Consider the following 19,026-nt stretch of genomic DNA (forward strand, 5'->3'; position numbering starts at 1 on the left):
TTGCCACTCTTTTATGAATAAAAATGCAAATATTTTTAACCTCCAGCACTCGGCGCTGTGGAAAAAAAACACGCTAAGCCTTCAGCGCTGTCGGAAACATGCGGCAAACAGCCTTTACATTGAGAGCAACAAGGAAGAAAAAAAAAAAAGAAAGAAAGAAAGTGAAGTGACGAGAGGCTCCCGGTGGACGGTGAACCTTAAAGACGCAGATAGCAGGAGACAAGGGGAGCGGAGATTGAGATTTATATTGTTTCACATTCGAGTCAGAAGTGATAAATACAGGTTCATATTATTCAGGGAGGATATATAACACGAGGGATAAGCCTCGGAGAATAGAGACGCAAAGACGACATGAGAGACGGGGAGAGCGAGACACACAGAGAGAGAGAGAGAGAGAGATGGATGCAGACTAAATTAGTTTGTGGGTAGATAAGAAGGGAAGTGGTGGAGAGAGAGAGAGAGAGAGGGAAAGGCCGAATTGAAAATCTCTCAGTGGCGGCGGTGCACCTGGTGAAAACAGAGGAAGAGGGAAGAAACGCAGTTGGGGAGAGGTGAGATTAGTTTTGCGAAGCGATAAAACAGATATGCATGTTACACCGAGAAATTTAATCCGGCAGATATTGGAGAGGGGGAAACAGATACGGGGCGGCAAATGAGCTCGTGGTCGGCAAGACAGAGCGGCAAGAGAGGTTTGCAAACGAATCCCGTAAAACATGCGAGTTTCGCGTTTTTGCGGCTGTGTAAAGGTTTGCGACACAGAGAGAGGAGGGGAAAGGACGATCGCGGGGCAACGGAGGAATAGAGAGAGACAGAGAGAGAGGAAATGTAGTGGGTGGTATCACCTTTAAAAAGCGAGGAGGAGATGTGTGCTCCATTGGTAAATTTAATAAAGGCGGCTTCCTGCGGAGGACAGAGATAGAGGAGGGAAGTGGGAGAGAAAGAGCGCCGGAGCCTAAATGAGTTTGGGTGAAGGAAGGAAATACAGAACACGCTGGCATACAGGAGGGAGGAGGGAGGAGGGAGTCGGGCTGAATTAGTTTGGTGAAGGGATGAAAGAACGAGGTTGGTGATGAATACAGAGGAAGAGGCGACTAAATTAGCTGCGGGAAGATAAAGTTGGGGAGTGTGAAGGAGGTAGAGGAAGGACAGAGGGGGAAAAAATTGCAAGGGATACAAGGAATTATGCATCAGTAGCTGGGTTTCCATCCACCTGTTTTTATTTGCATTTTCAGAAATTGCGAAAAAAAAAAACTTGGATGGAAATGCCAGAAATTTGCAAAAAAGTTTTTACGCGTGGAGGGGGTGGATTTCTCAGCGTATCGATAAAAGAAAATGCAACTTTTTGCTGTGGAAACAGGTTTTGCGAATAAACGATGACTGGACCGGATACCACGCCACACTTCTACGCTACAGTCTTATTATTAGTTATTGTTACTATTATTATTAGTCTCTTATTCCTTATTTAGGATGGTTCGGTACGAAGTTAGCGCTGCCAAAATAGTAAGCAGACTTCTCCCAAGAGCCGACGAGTTCAGCAGGAATCTGTCCCTGATCAGCTGTTGAGTGTCAGCTGAGTGTTTGTTGTTGTTCAGTCGACACACAGACGCTATCTCATGGCGTCATCTCATGGCGCACTCTCCTCTCAATAATCGCACAACAAAACGAATGGAAACAGGCATAAATTTGCATTTTCTTTTGCGCATTTTGACAAAATTCGCTCAAAAATTTTGATATATTTGGATGGAAACCCCAGCTAGTGTTGTGCTCTGGCTTTAATGCGTGCATGTGCGCCGTGCGAAAGGTTTATTTCAAAGCAGCGCAGTATAAAATAAAATATATGGAACATCCTCCCGACGTGGAGCCCATTGCAGCCCATTTTGCACAATCCACAGTTTAATTATCTCACAGATTAAAAATCGTTTCTTATTCATCTGCCTCTCGTTTGCTGCATCTCCTCTAGCCCTGAAACAGGACCCTGAGGTCATCTTTTGGTGGAAACAACTTTATTAAACAACTTTAAAAAACATCACGGAGCCAAACAGCCGTCCAGAATCCTTCTCCGATGTACGAATAAACTTTTCGACGTATTCAAAGACAAGTTCACAATGAGCTGAAGGCAACACACACACCGCTCACTTTATCTCTTGTTTGGTGCAGAGAATCAAAGTCCCTGAAGATCCATTACCAAGGAAAAACAGTCAGTTCCCGCACACACTTTTTCACCTCTGCCTTGATTAATTTCAGGGATTAATTTCCTCCAAACTTTAGAGAGGTTCTTGACTTCTCTCTTCGGACACAGACGACCCCGACTCTCTTTCTGACTCTTCATCACTCATTAAGACTGAGGAAATGCATCTATAAATCTTGCGACTGAAATTTTTTGGATACGATTATTTGCATCCGCTGTTGGGAATTGTTGCAGTCTATCGTTCAACCACCGGGGGCAGCAGCATGCATGCAGTTTGGAGGTATAGCACCCGTGAGGACTTCGACCATCTGTCATTTATTTGATGACAATAAAACAATCTGGCTTTGTTTCCTGGAGTATAAGGTCCTCAGTCTGTTTACTATTTCTATATTTATCCATTCAGCCATTTTTTACCCGTTATTTTCTGTAAATCTCTGTGTGACAACTGTTTAAACAAAATACCCTTAAATACTCTTTGTTTAGCTATTAATTTGGCTTGAATTATCACTAATTAGTTTAGGCATTATTGCCTTAGAGTAAACGAGGAGATACACAAGTTGCTGTATAGGAAGAAAGACACAACAGCTTATTATCGAGTTATTATTATCTGATTGGTCAAAGCCTTCACGTTGCCATGCCAACTGTTCTGGTTACCAGGCAGCTAATAATGAGAATAGCAATGGGATTGACTTTATGAATTAGACAGCCTCATCACTGTCATACCCTTAATCTCAGTGAGGAACATACGCACCGTCAGATTATACTGGTGTTGTGCAGGAATGCTTTCAACGTTGGGAATAACACGCTTTGCTTCACAGAGAGGGAGAGAAAGTGAAGATAATTCAGAAAGGATGAGGACTGAGAAATACAGAGAGAGAGGGAAAGATAGAAAAGAAAGGACGAGAGAGACAAAATTAGTTTGGGGATGATCGTGTTCGAGCAAGAGAAGAAGAGAGAGAGAGAGTAAAGACAAAAAAAAGGTAAAGATTTACGATATAGAAGTGACAAAGATAAGCAAGTTGTAGAGCCTCTGGAGAAAAGAAAACTTTAAAGAGAGAGAGAGAGAAAGACAGGAACGAGGAGAGAGAGAGAGACAGAAGCCGAATGAGTTTGAGGATGATAAGGCCGAGTAAAAACAGAGGGAGATGAAGATGAAGAGAGATAGAAAGACCGGGACTGGAACAGGTGAGATATTAAATTTAGAGGCCATTAAGAGTGAATGCAGTTCGTAAGGAGGAAAACCAAATTAGTTTGTGGCGCAGGTTTGTTTTTTTTGTCTGTGTGTGTGTGTGTGTGAGCAGGAGGGCGGGAGACTCAATTACTTTGTGGATGGTGAAACCAGTTAAGATTTGTGGTGCGTAGAAAGAGAGAAAAGAGAGGGAAGAGAGAGAGAGAGAGAGAGGGAATGGGACTTTGGTGCAGGCCAGATGGAAAGACCAGAAGCATGTAATGAGGATTATAAGTGGAGTAAATCAGCCAAATGCATAATAGACATGATTCGGAGTGCAGAAATAAACTTCAGGTGACTTTATTTGCAGAACAAGAGAGAATAAAACCAGAACGGAGTGGGATAAACAAGGACATAGAGAAGACAGGTGAATCGCAGCGGAAAGTGGGATTAAATTACTTTTGGATGAGATTAAAAACACAGACTGGTTGCACCGAAGAGGAGATTTAGTAAAGGCTCGGCAGTTTAGATGCACACAGCTCACACAGGTACTCTGTATTTCTGGGAGCAGCTTTTTCCAAGTGTTTTATGTCCCTTATCTTCTGTATTTCACTGTGTAACTTTTTTTTTTTTTTTTTTTTTTTTGGTGGAGAAAAAAACCCATAAATAAATAAAAAAGCCGTCGCTGTCGGGTGAAATCGTGTCTCCCAGATGTCCGCTTTTCAGGAACGGAGACAAAAACAGCTCTCTTTTCACACAAACCACCATGTGTGTGTTTTCTTTTCTTTTCTTTTCTTTTTTTTTTTTTTTTTAGATCGTCCTGATGTAAAAAATGAAAGGTTTTATGAGGTCGAGGAGTCACAGAAGTCTCTCAAACCACAGAGGAGTGAGTGATCCTTCAGAGAAAGAAAGGCAGAAGTCAAAGCTTGCAAACGCAGGACAGGGATTTTTGTGATGTCGCTCTTTCGTCTTTGGAAATAAACTCTGTTTTTCGTGGCTTTTTTTTTACATTCTGGGATGTTTTATGTCACAGAAAACGAATAAAGTGTCAATTGTACCGTTTGTTCTGCAGACAAAGTTGCATTCAGGAAAACAACAAAGCCAAAATAATTCTGCAGATTGTTCACAAGAAATCCGACTCTGGAAACGACCAGTCGGCTCTAAGCTTTGGGACAGGCGGAGGGGGCGGGGCTTCTCCAGCTGCTGGCCAATCGGAGGTTGCGGCTCATTTTCTCGGCGGCGGAAACAGCCTGCAGCCCTTTAGGTGGGAGAGAAGCACCGGGGGAATAAATTACTAAAAATATTCATGAATTATTTACACTTGAAGTAACTTTGCGGGCGTGCTGCACAGACTCACGATTACGATGGAAAAAGTGAGGAAGAAATGACGTCTGGCAGCAACAGAGTAAACAACAACACAAATCGCATTCGCATTTTACACAGAAAAAAGACGATTTTACTGCATTTCACGTTTTGCCACGTGACAACCAACCAAAAGAGCCTTTTTTATTATTATCATTTTATATTATACAGCTCAGGTTTGCCTTGCTTGTCACCTTCATTTGTTTTTTTTCCTGTTTTCCCTTCTTTGTCCTTTTGTTCAGAAATTATCCTGATAATATGGTAATGTTTTTCCCTTTTTTTTTCTATCATCACAATGTCATTATTTTAACTATTTACATGTGCACTATGAATAAACTCAGAGTAGAAAAGTAGGAAGAGAGTGGGCAAATAAGGGAGATGGAGACAGAACAAATAAAAGACGGCAGAGAGAGAGGAAATAAGGATTAATAAAATATGATTAAAAAATGAAAAAGTGGGAGACGTTGGTTATCCAGACCCAGGATCGGATATCACCATCTGCTGAAAATGGATGAGGAAAAAAAGAGAGAAAAGTGAGGAGGATTTTGAGGGAGGAGGAGGCAGATGAAAGCAAATGAAAAGGTTACTGGAAAGAGAGAAGAGAGAGAAATAAGACAAAGAAGCGAGGATTGTGAGGGAGGTAAAGAAATTAGAAGAAAAATGGAGTTAAAGTGAGATAGAAAGAGACATACATGAAGGAAAACGCAGTCAGAAGATGGATGAGCGGAGCGGCGAGAGGAGGGAAAGCGGACGCGGAGCGATTCAGCGAGGTAAAGAGCTCTGAATGAAAGAAGAAAGATCATTCAACGAGCGGAGAAACAGAGAAACCTTGAGGGAAAAAAAAAGAAAAGAGAAAATGGAAAATGAGAAGAGTGAGCAAAGTAGCGAAACAGGGAGAGAGGGAAGAAACGGAAGAAAGGGAATAGAAGTTCGATGGGGGATAGAGGCGGCTGCAGTAAAACCAAAGAGTGTGAAAAACAAAACGGAAAACAGAAAATAGGCACGACAGGGAAAAGTGAAAAAAAAAAACAGCTGAAGAAAGAAGAAGGGAGGAGGGAGAAGAGGAAAGTCAAGAAAAGAAAAGATATTTTTATGAGACACAGACTGAAAAATGAAGAACTGACTATTAACAAAAATACAATATGGTTCTTATAAAAATCACATGGTAATTGAGCCCCTTTTGGTGATATAGAGTTTATTATTTCACACTGAGACATTTTGTTGCAATAAATAAACTGTTGAAGAACGCATGAAATGCTGCAAATCAAAAGTCCACTTTCTGTAAATGTATTTTGCTGAAATTTAAAAGTCCTCTCCATCTATCCCACCCAATGAAAATGTGTTTCTCTCCCGATCTGCAATCCTATTGGCTTATGCTTTGTCTGGTTTACGCCCCAGCATCCTGTTACAAAGGAAATAAAAACATCAGGGAAGTAATGATGCATTCAGGACACAGCTGGAGGTGGGAATTACTTGAGGATGTGTTTTCTGACTTCTGAATAAGCGTTCCGGTGCAAAACCACGTTGAAGTAAGGACCTTGTAGACTCAACTCAATATGCAATTTGATGGTTGAGTCTACATGGCTCTCATCATTGGCAGAATTATTCCATGTTTTTTTTTTTTTTTTTTTTTTTTTGTCAGCTGAGTCTAAACGATCCTAATTTTACATCATGCGCCTTTAATACACACTTTCTAGAAAGCCACTATGCTTCCTTATTAACCCTTTGAAACCTTTGCCAATTGAATCTGTTCAGAAATAGAAAGAAAGATAGTTATTCTAAATATTTATTTGATATTATGTTACAGGGAGAGAAAAAAAACACTTTTTTTTTCTCTTGCCAGCTTTCAGGTTATTTTCTCTCTTTTTTTTCTAATTTTCAGGTCATTTTTGTGTAATTTTTCCTTTATTTTTTCATTCATTTATTTAAATTATTCATTGCCTTTTTTCCCATGTTTTTGTAAGAAATCAGACCATTTTGCTCGGGTTTCAAAATGTTTGCCTAATGCTTAGGTTTGATGATGATAAACTCATGTCGTTACACACTCACAAGAAAAACCTGTCTCATCAACATGCTTTGTGGGAAATATGACTCACTCACAGTTAGGATTATTCACCCTGAACAGATTAAAATTTCCAGCTCATACTGGAAATTTATCCTGAGTTTATCCCGAGTTTCCCAGCTGGACCTTTGACTTTGCTCCATACTAATCATCGCACTGTTCCCAGCTGGAGGTCAGAGTTTCCAAATTTCCGTGCTGTCTTGAATGCAGCATGGGATGGCCCTGCAGTGTCTGCTCAGCCATGGCGGCTACGGCTGCTCGTGCTAACCATCCAGCTCTTCTTCCTCCTCTGTTTATTCCACTTTACTGAGCAGCAGAACATTTTTCCTGAACTGATTAAAAACCGAATACGTTGAATTGTGAAAAATCAGTTGAAAGAAGCACAAACAAACCAATGAAAATCTGAGCTTAGAGTCTTAGATTATTCGTTTTTTTTTTTTTTTTGATTTTTTTTTTTTGATTAATTAGCACCCCACGCAGAACCGCTCCCCCGCCCAGAGAACCACTTAGCAACCTTTGTTTTTACTGTAAAGAAAAGAAAAGAGGAGAGAGAGGGAGACCGAAAGTGGGAAGGTGGGAGGCAGGAGAGGAGCCAAGCATCTGGGAGCGTTTTGGCCTCCAGGGATGTACCATGTGGTAGGGTGGAGGAAGGTGGGGGGGGATGGGCGGAGCGTACTAAGACGCCGGGGGGGGTGAAGAAAGGAGTAACGGCTTTGATGAATAAAACATCCCGAGAATGAAGGGGGCGGTGTGAATGCATTAAGCCAGGAAGGAGAAGACGGAGAAGAAGAAGTAGTAGAAGAAGAAGAAGAGGGGTTGAAACAAAAAAAAAAAAAAAGAGAAGATGTGGAAGGAGGGAGTGAGGAGGAACACAGGAACACAGGCGGCGGGGGGATGGAGGAGAAAAGAGATAGCGAAACGTGGCGTGCTTTTATATATAGAGATGGAGGAGGATAGAGGAAGGAAGGAAGGAGTGAGGAGGAGGAGGAGGAGGAAGGAAGGAGAAGAAAGAGCAGGTGATTGAAAATAGCACAATAAAAGCATCACGTAAGCAGAGATGAAGTTTCACAAGTGTTTTTCAAGTGTGTGTGTGTGTGTGTGTGTGTGTGTGTGTGTGTGAGTGTGTGTACACAGTATGTATGTAAGAGTGTTTGCGTGTGTGTTTTTGATTCTGCATCCTTGTTTGTTTACTTTAGTTCTGAAATGATGAGTTGATTGACAGAAACTGAACTGATTATAATTTCAATACGTGATTGATTTGCTCATTTATTAAAAATCCGAAACATTTTCTAACTCCGGCTCCACTAAGATCACTTGTCTTACTGTCTTATTTTTCTCCACATATTCTAGTCTTTCTGTGCTGCTGCTTGGAATGAGGAAACAATTTGAAGAAATCAATTTGGACTTAATTAATTAAAAATATTGAAAACATCTTTAGCTGCAGTCCCAGTTGTGGCTACGCATGCATGTGTGCATTAAAAGCCACATTGTGCATTGTGTGTTTCTGCATCTTAAATGTTACTCTCTCTGTGTGTGTGTGTGTGTGCATTTAAAGTGTAATCTTGCTTACCCGACACACACACACACAGCTTTGGACAGTAATTGCTTGCATCCACGAGCGTCTGGACTCTGTGCAGAATAAGAAAGCAGACACTAAAAGCAAAACCGTATCCTATGCTCTTTGTGTGTGTGTGTGTGTGTGTGTGTGAAGTGCATGCATGTGTGTCTCTGTGTGTGTGTGTGTGTGTGTGTGTGTTCCCTATCATTGCTGATCAGTCTTAAGTGGCCAGACGGAGTGGAGGGTGCTGCAGAGGGGAGTAACGCTGTAACGTGCGCACATCAAAGACAGGAATAAAATGAGGGGCGTTGCAGCTATAAGTCAGTCTGACATCACGTCTGCATGTCTGCGTGTGTGTGTGTGTGTGTGTGTGTGTGTTAGTACGTCTTTGCATTTTTGTTTTAGATGCATGTGCACTTGCATAGTTGTGTGTGTGAGTGTGTGTGAGTGTGTGTGTGTGTATATGTAGGTGTCTTTTTTGTTTTCCCGTTGGTCCCTGTCAGTCTCTGCCTGTCAGTCTGTCAGCCTGGATGTGTGTGTGAGTGTACGTAATGAGTCTGTGCATGTGTGTGTGTTTGTGTGTGTGTGTGTGTGTGTGTCTCACTACACCCATAATTCATGAGTATTAATGTCTATTTATTTATTTTAATATTAATGAGCGGTGTCTTTACGGTTGAGTGGGTGCAACAGACAAAGGCTGTCGGAGTGTTTTTTGTGTGTGTGTGTGTGTGTGTGTGTGTGTGTGTGTGCACCCTGTTTAAGTGGTTCCCTGTTGTCTGCTGTTATACATGTATGTTTAATGTGAGAGGGAGATAAAGCTGCACACAGACAGACAGATGTGATCGTTTGGATATCCTTAGGTTATTGTTTGTGTGTGTGTGTGTGTGTGTGTGTGTCTATATGTGTGTGTGTGCGCATGTCCATGGGCAATTTAGTGGTGTAAGAGTGTCTGTCTGCCCAAACCTGGCAGTGCTGTCAGCTGCCTGGAGGGATGAAAAGGAGAAGAAGGAAGGGAAGGAGGGAACGAGGGAGGACACAGAGGGACAAAGACGAGAGCGAAGGACGGAGGGAAGGGCGAGGCTGAGAGACGTTTGTGAGAAAGAGAGAGAGAGAGAAATTAAAGGCAGAATGAGTAGGATTAGTCGGTCGCGGTTTATAAACACAACATTCAAAAAGTTGGCGCCTTTCTCCTTGGATGTCGATGACATTGGGATGAAGTGGATACCCACAATGTCACACATTCCATCGCCATCCTAGGAAAAAAAAAAAAACCTGTCTAAAAGAAAGAGGCATGTCGTCGCTCCATCCCCAGAGTCACTCTCCTTGTGCAACGAGCTTTATCTGCTTTCTCGATTTCCTTTTTTTTTTTTTTTTTTTTTATGAGATCCGTGATTTTCGTAGTTTCCTATTGGATGTGCTGCTAACGATCTGGCACCGTGCTGCGCTGTGATTGGCTGGGAGCTTGTGAGGAAGTGAGAGAGAAATTCAAGGCAGAATGAGTAGGATTCGTCGGTTGCGGTTTATAAACACAACATTCAAAAAGTTGGCGCCTTTCTCCTTGGATGTGGATTAGAGTTCTCATCAGGCCTGAAAATTAAGACCCGACCCGACCCGGACACGACTGGGCCAGCCCGAGGCCCGACCCGACCCGACTAATTAGCCGAACTTTAGGCCCGACAGCCCGATAAAAAAAAAAAAAAAATCGCCATATTCGCCCTTATTTAGCAGAGCCGGTCAGCCGCGGCACCGGGGCACCATCAGTCGGTATCAGGCGGGCCGGCCGCGGCACCGGCCAGCATGAGGCAGCTCACCTGTCAGATCCGGCAGACTTGACGGGTGGGCGCGGTATCGGACGGTGCCGCGGCCGGCCCGCCTGATGCCGACTGATGGTGCCGCGGCATGTGCGGGTCAATACAGTAGTCTAGAAAACTGGAGATTTTTTTTTTTCTCGTGCGCCCCCAAGTAGATTGCGCCCTGGGCAGTTGCACTGCCCATAGCAAAAACCGTCCCTGCTGCCGAGTCTGCCAGCACAGCGGGATACTGCTGCAACTCTCTCTCACTTGTTTGCGCTGCGCTCGCACAGCTGGTTGTCTGTCTGTCACTGAAAGTTTAGCCTCCAAATCCAATCCAGTCTCTCACTCTCTCCACCAGTCACATAAAAATGAAACGTCATAATCAATAACAGTACACATAATTCTATTTTTTTATTTAAAAAAAAAAAAATCCCCCACAGAACCCGAAGCCCGACCCGACCCGCCCAATTCACGTAAATTTTAGGCCCGACCCGACCCGAAAATGTCGGGTCGGGTCGGGTCGGGTCGGGTTCGGGCAGAATATGAGAACTCTAATGTGGATGGCAATGGGAAGAAATGGATGCCCAAACTGTCACACATTCCATCGCCATCCTAGGAAGAAAAAAAAAATCTGTCTAAAAGAAAGAGGCATGTCGTCGCTCCAACCCCAGATTCACTCTCCTTGTGGAACGAGATTTATCCGCTTTCTCCTCGCTCGATTTCCTTTTTTTTTTTTTTTTTTTTTTTTTTTGGGCGATCCGTGATTTTCATAGCTTCCTTTTGGATGTGCTGCTAACGACCGTGCTGCGCTGTGATTGGCTGGGAGCTTGTGAGGAAGTGAGAGAGAAATTAAAGGCAGAATAAGTAGGATTTGTCGGTTGCAGTTTGCATTCCATCGCCATCCTAAGAAAAAAAAAACCTGTCTAAAAGAAAGAGGCATGTCGCCGCTCCAACCCTTTTTTGCAATCCATGATTTTTGTAGCTTCCTATTAGACGTGCTGGTATCAATCTGGCCCCATCGCTGTGTCGTGATTGGCTGGGAGCTACACACCCACCGCCCAAATAAGGCCGATGCCCACAAGAGTCCTGAGCTGAGCAAAACAAGAAAATCACACACTGCTAGCGGCTCATAAGTGATGGTTGAAAGGGATTATTTCACTGTTTTTATGGAAAATCCTGCTCATTCTGCATTAAAGCCAATGGACAAAGGGAGGAAGGAGAAAGGGAGGTAGAGAAAGGATGAAGGGAGAGAGAGGGAGGAGTTGGAAGGTTGGAAGGGAAGGATGAAGGAGGATGTCGGTGTGCTGCTTTGTGGAAAGAATCAGATACTCAGCGGAAAATCCGTCTATTTGTATGGATAATGTGTTTTTTTTTTTTAATTTTGTGGAGCCAGTATCTGTGATCAGGGAAACAACACTCTCTCGTCTTTAAAGCTGCCACCTAAACAAAAACACAAAAAAAAAGGCGACAGCAGAGGCGAGCCTGATAAGATCCTGCAACACGAGGCTGCTCTTTCCCCCGTCCGCTCGATGTTCATTACTCCGTTCCTGCGGCGGCACAGTTTGAACTTATCGAGTCCAACTTTGAACCGAGCGCACAAACTCTGATGATTCATCGGATGACAGTCGTTTCTTTGGCCTCCGCTCATTAGCATCAGCTGAGCTCAACTCCTCAGCCAACAAGGCCCTGCTTTGTCCTATTAGTCCTGCTAGTGCCAACGAGAAACAACAACCTATTTTTTATTTCCCCGCTTCAACTGAGCAGTGGATTCCTTGTTTTCATTCTGTCTTTACTCTTGCATCTGTTTTGTTAAAGTGGCTCGGCCCCCCAGCTGTGGATATCATCACAACTGCTGGGCCTTGGTTTAATAGGGATCTGATTATGACTACACACAGATTTTATGCACACAAATTCAGATTATCATGAGTATAGAGCTGGAACAATTAGTCGATTTAATCACCAACTGTTTTCACAATCAATTAATCGTTTTGAGTCCTTTTTAAGAGGAAAAAGTCCAGTTTCTCTGATTCCAGCTTCTCAGATGGGAATATTTTCTGGTTTCTTTCATCTTTGGGTTGTGGACTGTTGGTTTTGACAAAACAGGACATTTGAAGACGTCACCTTGGCCTGTGGGAAGTTGTGATCAACATTTTTCACCGTTTTCTGATATTTTATAGACCAAACAACTAACCGATCTATCGACAAAATAATTGGCAGATTAATCAGCAATGAAAATAATCATCAGTTGCAGCTCTGCATGAGTAACCGTGGTATGTTTGCTTGTTTTCTTGTGTTACTAGACTCTGATTAATTCCCATTACATGCACTTCCCAATAATCAGGTTTCCTCCCACGTCCTAACTTTCCCGGGATGGTTAAAGCGGTGGACAGCACACATCAATCAGCCTGTTGTGGTTTCCCCAGCAGGGGCAGCAGATGTGTTTTTTGTTTCTTTATATTTTCTTCAGGTGTTTTTACTCTCCCAGATGTTGTATAGTGCATGTCTATGGTGTTCATTATGTGCTTATCCTCCTTCTCCCATCACATGCGCGCACATTTAAAAACCCCGTCCAGGAATCGGCATAAGGGTTTACACGGTGCAATGATCAGGTTTCTCCAGCAGGAATCGAGCTGCCTCACGCCGATTATGGAAATCAGCTTTCTCAGTGACAAGGCAAACCAGATAGGCCCGCAGGAGGTGAATAATCTGATCTTTAAAGTGCACGTAAACACAGTGTGTGACACGGTCGGCTCAGGCCTGATGTCCACAATAAGCTGGGTGGGTTTTTTTTCTCTCGTTTTGGCCCTCAGTCCGCTGTAAAACCACCATTGACCACTTGCAGAAACACCTTGACGACTTTTTGAGTGTTCACATATGAAAATGTTAGTCTGGACAGGTACATGTTGTATGTTGTCCTTTGATCTCGGTCACACTGTAGCGTTGAAATGCTGTGTGTGTGTTCACGTGCTCATCATTTAGCTTATAAGGGGACTTTCAGTTTGGACCATGGCTTTCTGGAGAAAGGTCTGGAAACACGGGTGTGGAAGGAACACCGGCGGCGTTTTCACATTTACCCGCTTAGTATGGACATGGCCTAAATGTTTTAAAACTTCATATCATGCCAGAGGGTGCTGGTAGTATGTGCATGTGTGTGTGTGTGTGTGTGTGTGTGTGTGTCATAGACAGTCAGCATCAGTGCAAGTGTGAATCAAACATGACTTTTTGTGTCAGGAAATATTTATATATTTGTGTATCTACAGTAACACCCAAGCTGTGTTTTTATGAATGTGTGTGTGTGTGTGTGTGTGTGTGTGTGTGCGGTCATGACTTGCCTTGAGGTCTCCGACGTGTGGGCGTGTGTGTCTGTGTTTTTAGCATGTGAGACGTTATGCGTGTGTGTTTGAGTCTTGTGCGTGTCAGATAATATTAGCATCCAAACGATCATGAGGAAAGGTGAAGGCTTCTCTTGACTTGCAGCCACAACTACGTCAACTGTGTGTGTTTGTGTGTATGTGTGTGTGTCGTGTGTGTGTGTGTGTGTGTGTGTGTGTGTGAAGATGTGAAGACTGTGCCGGTGGGTACTCTGGCATCTAAAAGCAACACAAACAAAGTGCCATCAGAGACAGCTCCGTGATAAAACTCAACAGCCTGGGGGGCAGGGGCAATGATCCGTGTGTGTGTGTGTGTGTGTGTGTGTGTGTGTGTGTGTGTGTATGTGTGCCTGTGAGTGTGTGAAAGGTATTTTGAGAGAAAAAAGGAAATATGAGAAAAAGCATGTTTGTGTTTGTTGGAGTACAAATGTGTTTTTTTTTGTCTTTGTTTGAGAGAGAACAAAATCAGTATTGCATGTATCTTTAATGTGTTTATGTATTTTTGTTTATTTGTTGTCTTTGTGTTTGTGTGTGTGTGTGTGTGTGTGTATGTGTGTGTGTGTGTGTGTTGAGCAGTCAGCAGGTTCTACGTTGGGTCCTTAAGGAGCCATCTGTCTGCAGGCTAGTTTCAAAGCCCGTCTGCTCTGTTTATGTAGAGGGCAGTGTGTGTGTGTGTGTGTGTGTGTGTGTGTGTGTGTGTGTGTGCGTGTGTGTGTGCGTGTGTGTGTGTGTGTGTGTGTGTGTGCGTGCGTGCATGTGTGTGCGTATGCGCAGCTGGTAAGTGTCAGACAGTGTGTGTGTCCAAATATGCTCAAGGAGAGGTGAAAACTGTGTTTGTGTGTCTGATAGAGAAAATGAGTGCGTACTCCGACGTGAGTGTGTGTGTGTGTGTGTGTGTGTGCGTGTGCGTGTGCGTTGCTACATGCACGGGCGGTTGAGTGGGTGTTTCAGCCTCTCTCAAGACACTTGAGACTAGCGCTCGTTTGACTGGCAGCCAAATCTGTGTTTGTTCTCTGCAGAAATGTTTGTGCAGTTTTTGTGTTTTTTATTTCTGCACCAAACGGAGCCGCAATCAGACTTTTAATTACATCATCGCCCTGGAAACGGCTCATTTTTCCTCCATACCTTCTGCACACATACGTACAACGAGGTGGAAATCGCACAACTGTAGCCCAATTACTGTGATCTTCTTACATTGAGTTGAATTTGAAGGATTAAACGGTCCTCTGTGTGCACTAAACTGCTTTCATTACAGGAACAATGAGCTGGAGGTGCTTCATTTGTTTGGTATCAGCCTCGCCAGCGAGTGTGTTTGCTATGAAGTCATGCAAAACAGACACACAAACACAACACTGGAAAGGGGCAGGCTGTATAAATGCAGTGAGGAAACATTCTGCACTCTTTGATTTATTCATGTATTTATTCATTTATTTGTTTATTTAGAACATGAACAAATAAATCAACACAGAACAAAATAAAGACATGAAGAAAAAGTAAACAGAAAAAGCAAACAACAACCAAAGAGCCACATAAATTTGTCATTTGCATGTTTGAAAGGGAGTGGGAGGAAGTTGAACCTTGTCTAGTCCCACCCCTTCACCTTAACCACTATTAATCAATAAGTAACCCACTTCCAAATAATAATAATAATAATAATAATAATAATAATAATGATAATGATGATGATGATGATAATACTACTACTACTACTACTACTACTACTACTACTACTACTACTACTAATAATAATAACAATGATAATCACAACATAAACAAAACAAACCCAATACTAATAACATGGTAACATTTTACAATAAGAGTACAACAATTAACGTTAGTTAATGCCGTAATAAACATTAAGTAACAGGTAATGAACATTAAGTAACAATTAACTAACCGTTAACTAATGTGTCTAAGAATCATGTACTAATGCTGTTCATGCTAAGGTATTAATTTATATGTTATTTAAGGGTTATTGTAGATATTATTAACATTAGTAAATAGTAATAATAATCATTAACTAACAGTTAATTAACCATTACGGCATTAACTAACGTTAACTAACGTTAATTGTTGTACTGTTATTGTAAAGTTTTACCAATAATATAATAAAAATAATAATAGAAAAAATAAAAACACTAATAATTACACTGTATCTTGAGATCAAGAGTGGCATTGCTCCTTGATTAGCCAATGAGACATAAGTTTAAGGATAAGTTCAAGTTTTTGAAAATGTAATGTTTTAAGATGTTTTAAGAAATCACTTAACCTTTTTTTACACCATGAGGGTCGCCCCGGACGAATCAGCATGTACCTACCCACTTGGACAGCTGACCCTCAAAACAAATTGCTCCACATGCCCTGCCCTGTTATGACTTTTGCCCCCTGGAGAGCTTCTCACGTTTTATCTGATTATTAATAAACAGAGGACGCCTTTAAAATAACACCGTGCTCAACTTACAAAGGTGAATGTGAGTTTTTGTGGCCTGCCAGCGGCTCAGCGTGTACTTCGCTGAGATTTGTGGCTTTAATATGGCGCCGCTGGGTCTCTGCTCTCGTTAGCTGCCTTAATCATCTTTGTTGTGAAAATGGGACTTCGCTCTAATGGAAAACCAGAGAGAAACAGGATTACTAAACACCACTTTTATATTCCAATAGGGGTTTACGTTGGTGGAGTAAAAGTTAAAATGATGAATGTTTTCTCTTGAACCTCTCAGGTGAGCGATGTGAGTTTAACCGGCGGCAGGGCAGGTGTGTCCCGGGCGTGTGTCGTAATGGCGGGACGTGTCGGGAGCTGTCCAGCGGGGGGTTCCGCTGCGAGTGCCCGGCGGGCGGCTACGAGCGGCCGTACTGCACCGTCACCGCCCGCTCCTTCCCGCCCAAGTCCTTCGTCATGTTCCGGGGCCTCCGGCAGAGATTTCACCTCTCCATCTCGCTCAGGTGAGTCCACATTCCTAATGATTATTATTTTGTCCATATGCAGCGTGAATATTCAGTTTCTTTCTTTCTTTCTTTCTTTCTTTCTTTCTTTCTAATTTCCAGCTCTCATGCCTGCTCTCTCAGACTCGGATCCATAATGGCCCCTCTTTGATTCCCCATGCTTTCCCTCTCGGAGTCTCTCTCCTCTCTGCTTTAATCTATTTATTTCATCTCCGTCTCCGAGATGAGATCGATCCTATTATCCGTGCTTTCTCTCTCTGCTCCTTCCCACTTCTCTCCGGTGAGAACTGCGGTTTCTCCCCTCGCTCGTCTTTCATCCGCCCGTTTACTCGTCTGAGTAACGTCTCCTTTCTGTTGCTCTCTTTTCTGCTCCTTACGCTTCTTATCCTCCCTCCCTTTGAGTCTGCCTTTTCAGTCTTGCTGTTGTAAGCCTCTTTTCACCCTGCAGAGACGAGCGCCGCTGTAGAAGCCGCTCCTCTGGCGACCTTACGCTCTCTGCGAAAAGGTCAGCGCTGCATTTTTTTTTTTTTTTTTTTTCCCGGAACAGCATTATTCTGGTTTCCAAAATAGCAGCGCTGCAGCCAGCATTCACACAGCGTTCACCGTGTTTTCGCTGCAGTTTGTCTTCTGGAATATATTTTCGGGGCGGCTGATTTTTTTTTTTGGTGCAAGACGCGGGGGTTTGCTCTCAGATGTATTCCCGGCGTGTTTTCAGCTCCTCAGAGTGAAGTGAAGTGAGCTGAGAGAGTGTGTGTATTTGACTTTAAAATCCCAAGCCTGTATCTGTTTGAACACAACTCATGCGCCCCAAATTTCCAGTTTCGCCCTGGCAACCTGTAGAGTAACAGCAGATGTACTGACTGCATTTTTCTGGATTTTTTATTTTATTTTTTTTTTTTTAAATCTAAACCCAGTCTAAGAGCTGTTTTGTCTGATTGATTCTGGATGCAAATTGCATTTAAACATCACCGAGCAGGTCGGAGAGAAACCAGAGCGGCGACCTCTGACCGCCTCTTTGTTCTCCGTCCTCCGTCTTTGTCTTTTCTGGCCGCCGCTCCCCCGTCACTCCGTGCCGCCGCGTCGCCTCTCCACATGCCGAGTGGTCTTCTCGGAGATCTGAAGTGGTCCTTAAGAGTGGACTGACGGGTTTACGGGAAAGGATGGTTGCCACGGGTGATGTCTTCTTATATGGTGGTTGCTAAGGTGACGCGGCCTTGTCGTTGTTGCTAGGCTGGCGCGCCCGTCATGGAGTGGCTGCGATGCGGTCATGGTACGGTTGCCGAGAGTGATCAGTGAGGCAAGGAGGCTCCCGGGGGGACAAACATGTCCATTAAAAATGAGAGGTGGGAGACGGCGTGAATGTGATGATGTGATATGGAATTTTCTTTTAATTTCCACGTAATATTGGTGCATGTCAAGGGGCAGGGAGCATAAAAAGTTGGCTATAATCAGCGTAAACAGGTGGTGGGTTCCAAATAACATGTGGAACTGCACCGGGAAACGTGGGATTACCTCATCTCGCTGGCAGATTTTTAGGTTTTAAGACCAAAAATGACTTGTTACAATTAATATTTAAAAATAATACCTTACAGGTGGTGAAAAATTGCATTCTTGTAGTATTTTGGACATGATGGATTTTTTAATCTTTTCATGCGGTTTGTGACTGGAGAACAGAGTAGAATCCGTTTCTTTCTCTTTCTCTCTCTGTCTCTCTCTTAATAATTTCTGCCTGTGTGATTTCGTTTAGTCTCCAGTCTGCCACAGTCTCCCCCGTCTTCCTTCGCTCCACTCTCATGTGATTGGATGGGTATTCGTGTGTCATTTGTAGAGCTCAAAACATCAGGAATGTGGATGTGCTTCAAATTCAAGTGGATAAATACAGTTTGCTGCTGTCCTTTGGCAGGAAATCGCTCCCAGTGAATGTGTTCCCCCTCGAGGGCTGTTGGATTACGTCAGGTGTCTGTGTCATTGTTTCAGCCCAGTTCTGTTCGGGTGCCAGGACATCAAGAATGCATTTTTGGGTGAATTGTTCCTTTTCAAGGCGTTTCGGGTGATTTGCTTCATTTTTACTTTTTACTTGTGCGAAGAATCGCTTCTCTCGGTTGTTTTGCTCTTTTATTGATGAGCATTTTCACCGCTTTCAGGTGAAACTCTCCCCTCTGGAAAACTGCAGTGTAGGCAAATGTTCGGGGGAGGTGGGAGGGAGGGGGGGGGGTGATGTAAAGGATGGAGAAATGAGCTTGTGCCTCCAAGTTTGCAGGTTTGAATTCCCCAAACCGGGCGGGAAACTCCGGAAAAGTGAGTGAGTAATGTTCTCTTTACCACGGAGGTGCCCTTGAGGAACACGTGTGTGATTTTGAACACACACACACACACACACAGCTTTTACCCTGCTCCACATTCACACACTTACACACATTCACACCTGGGACCGGTGAAATACATTGTGCATGAGCCCGTGACCCTTCCTCCGATCCTGTCCTCGGATAAGGTGAATATTAAGGAATAGTTGCCGGGTCAAACGTCCTTTAATTGTGATCCCGGCGTGGCGGCGGTGGCGGTGTCAGCGCTCGCCGGCTGCAGA

General features: G+C 43.3%; 1 protein-coding gene across 1 annotated transcript in view; it reads left to right on the forward strand.

Moving 5' to 3' along the window:
• The window catches only part of celsr3 (cadherin, EGF LAG seven-pass G-type receptor 3), a 171,490-nt gene that overhangs the window by 50,454 nt on the left and 102,010 nt on the right, over positions 1–19,026 (forward strand). The window contains 1 exon segment of the mRNA XM_030056322.1: positions 16,220–16,442. Coding sequence (XP_029912182.1) covers positions 16,220–16,442 — 223 coding nt within the window.

This window comes from Myripristis murdjan, chromosome 7 (genome assembly GCF_902150065.1).
Source record: "Myripristis murdjan chromosome 7, fMyrMur1.1, whole genome shotgun sequence".
NCBI classification, from domain to species: domain Eukaryota; kingdom Metazoa; phylum Chordata; class Actinopteri; order Holocentriformes; family Holocentridae; genus Myripristis; species Myripristis murdjan.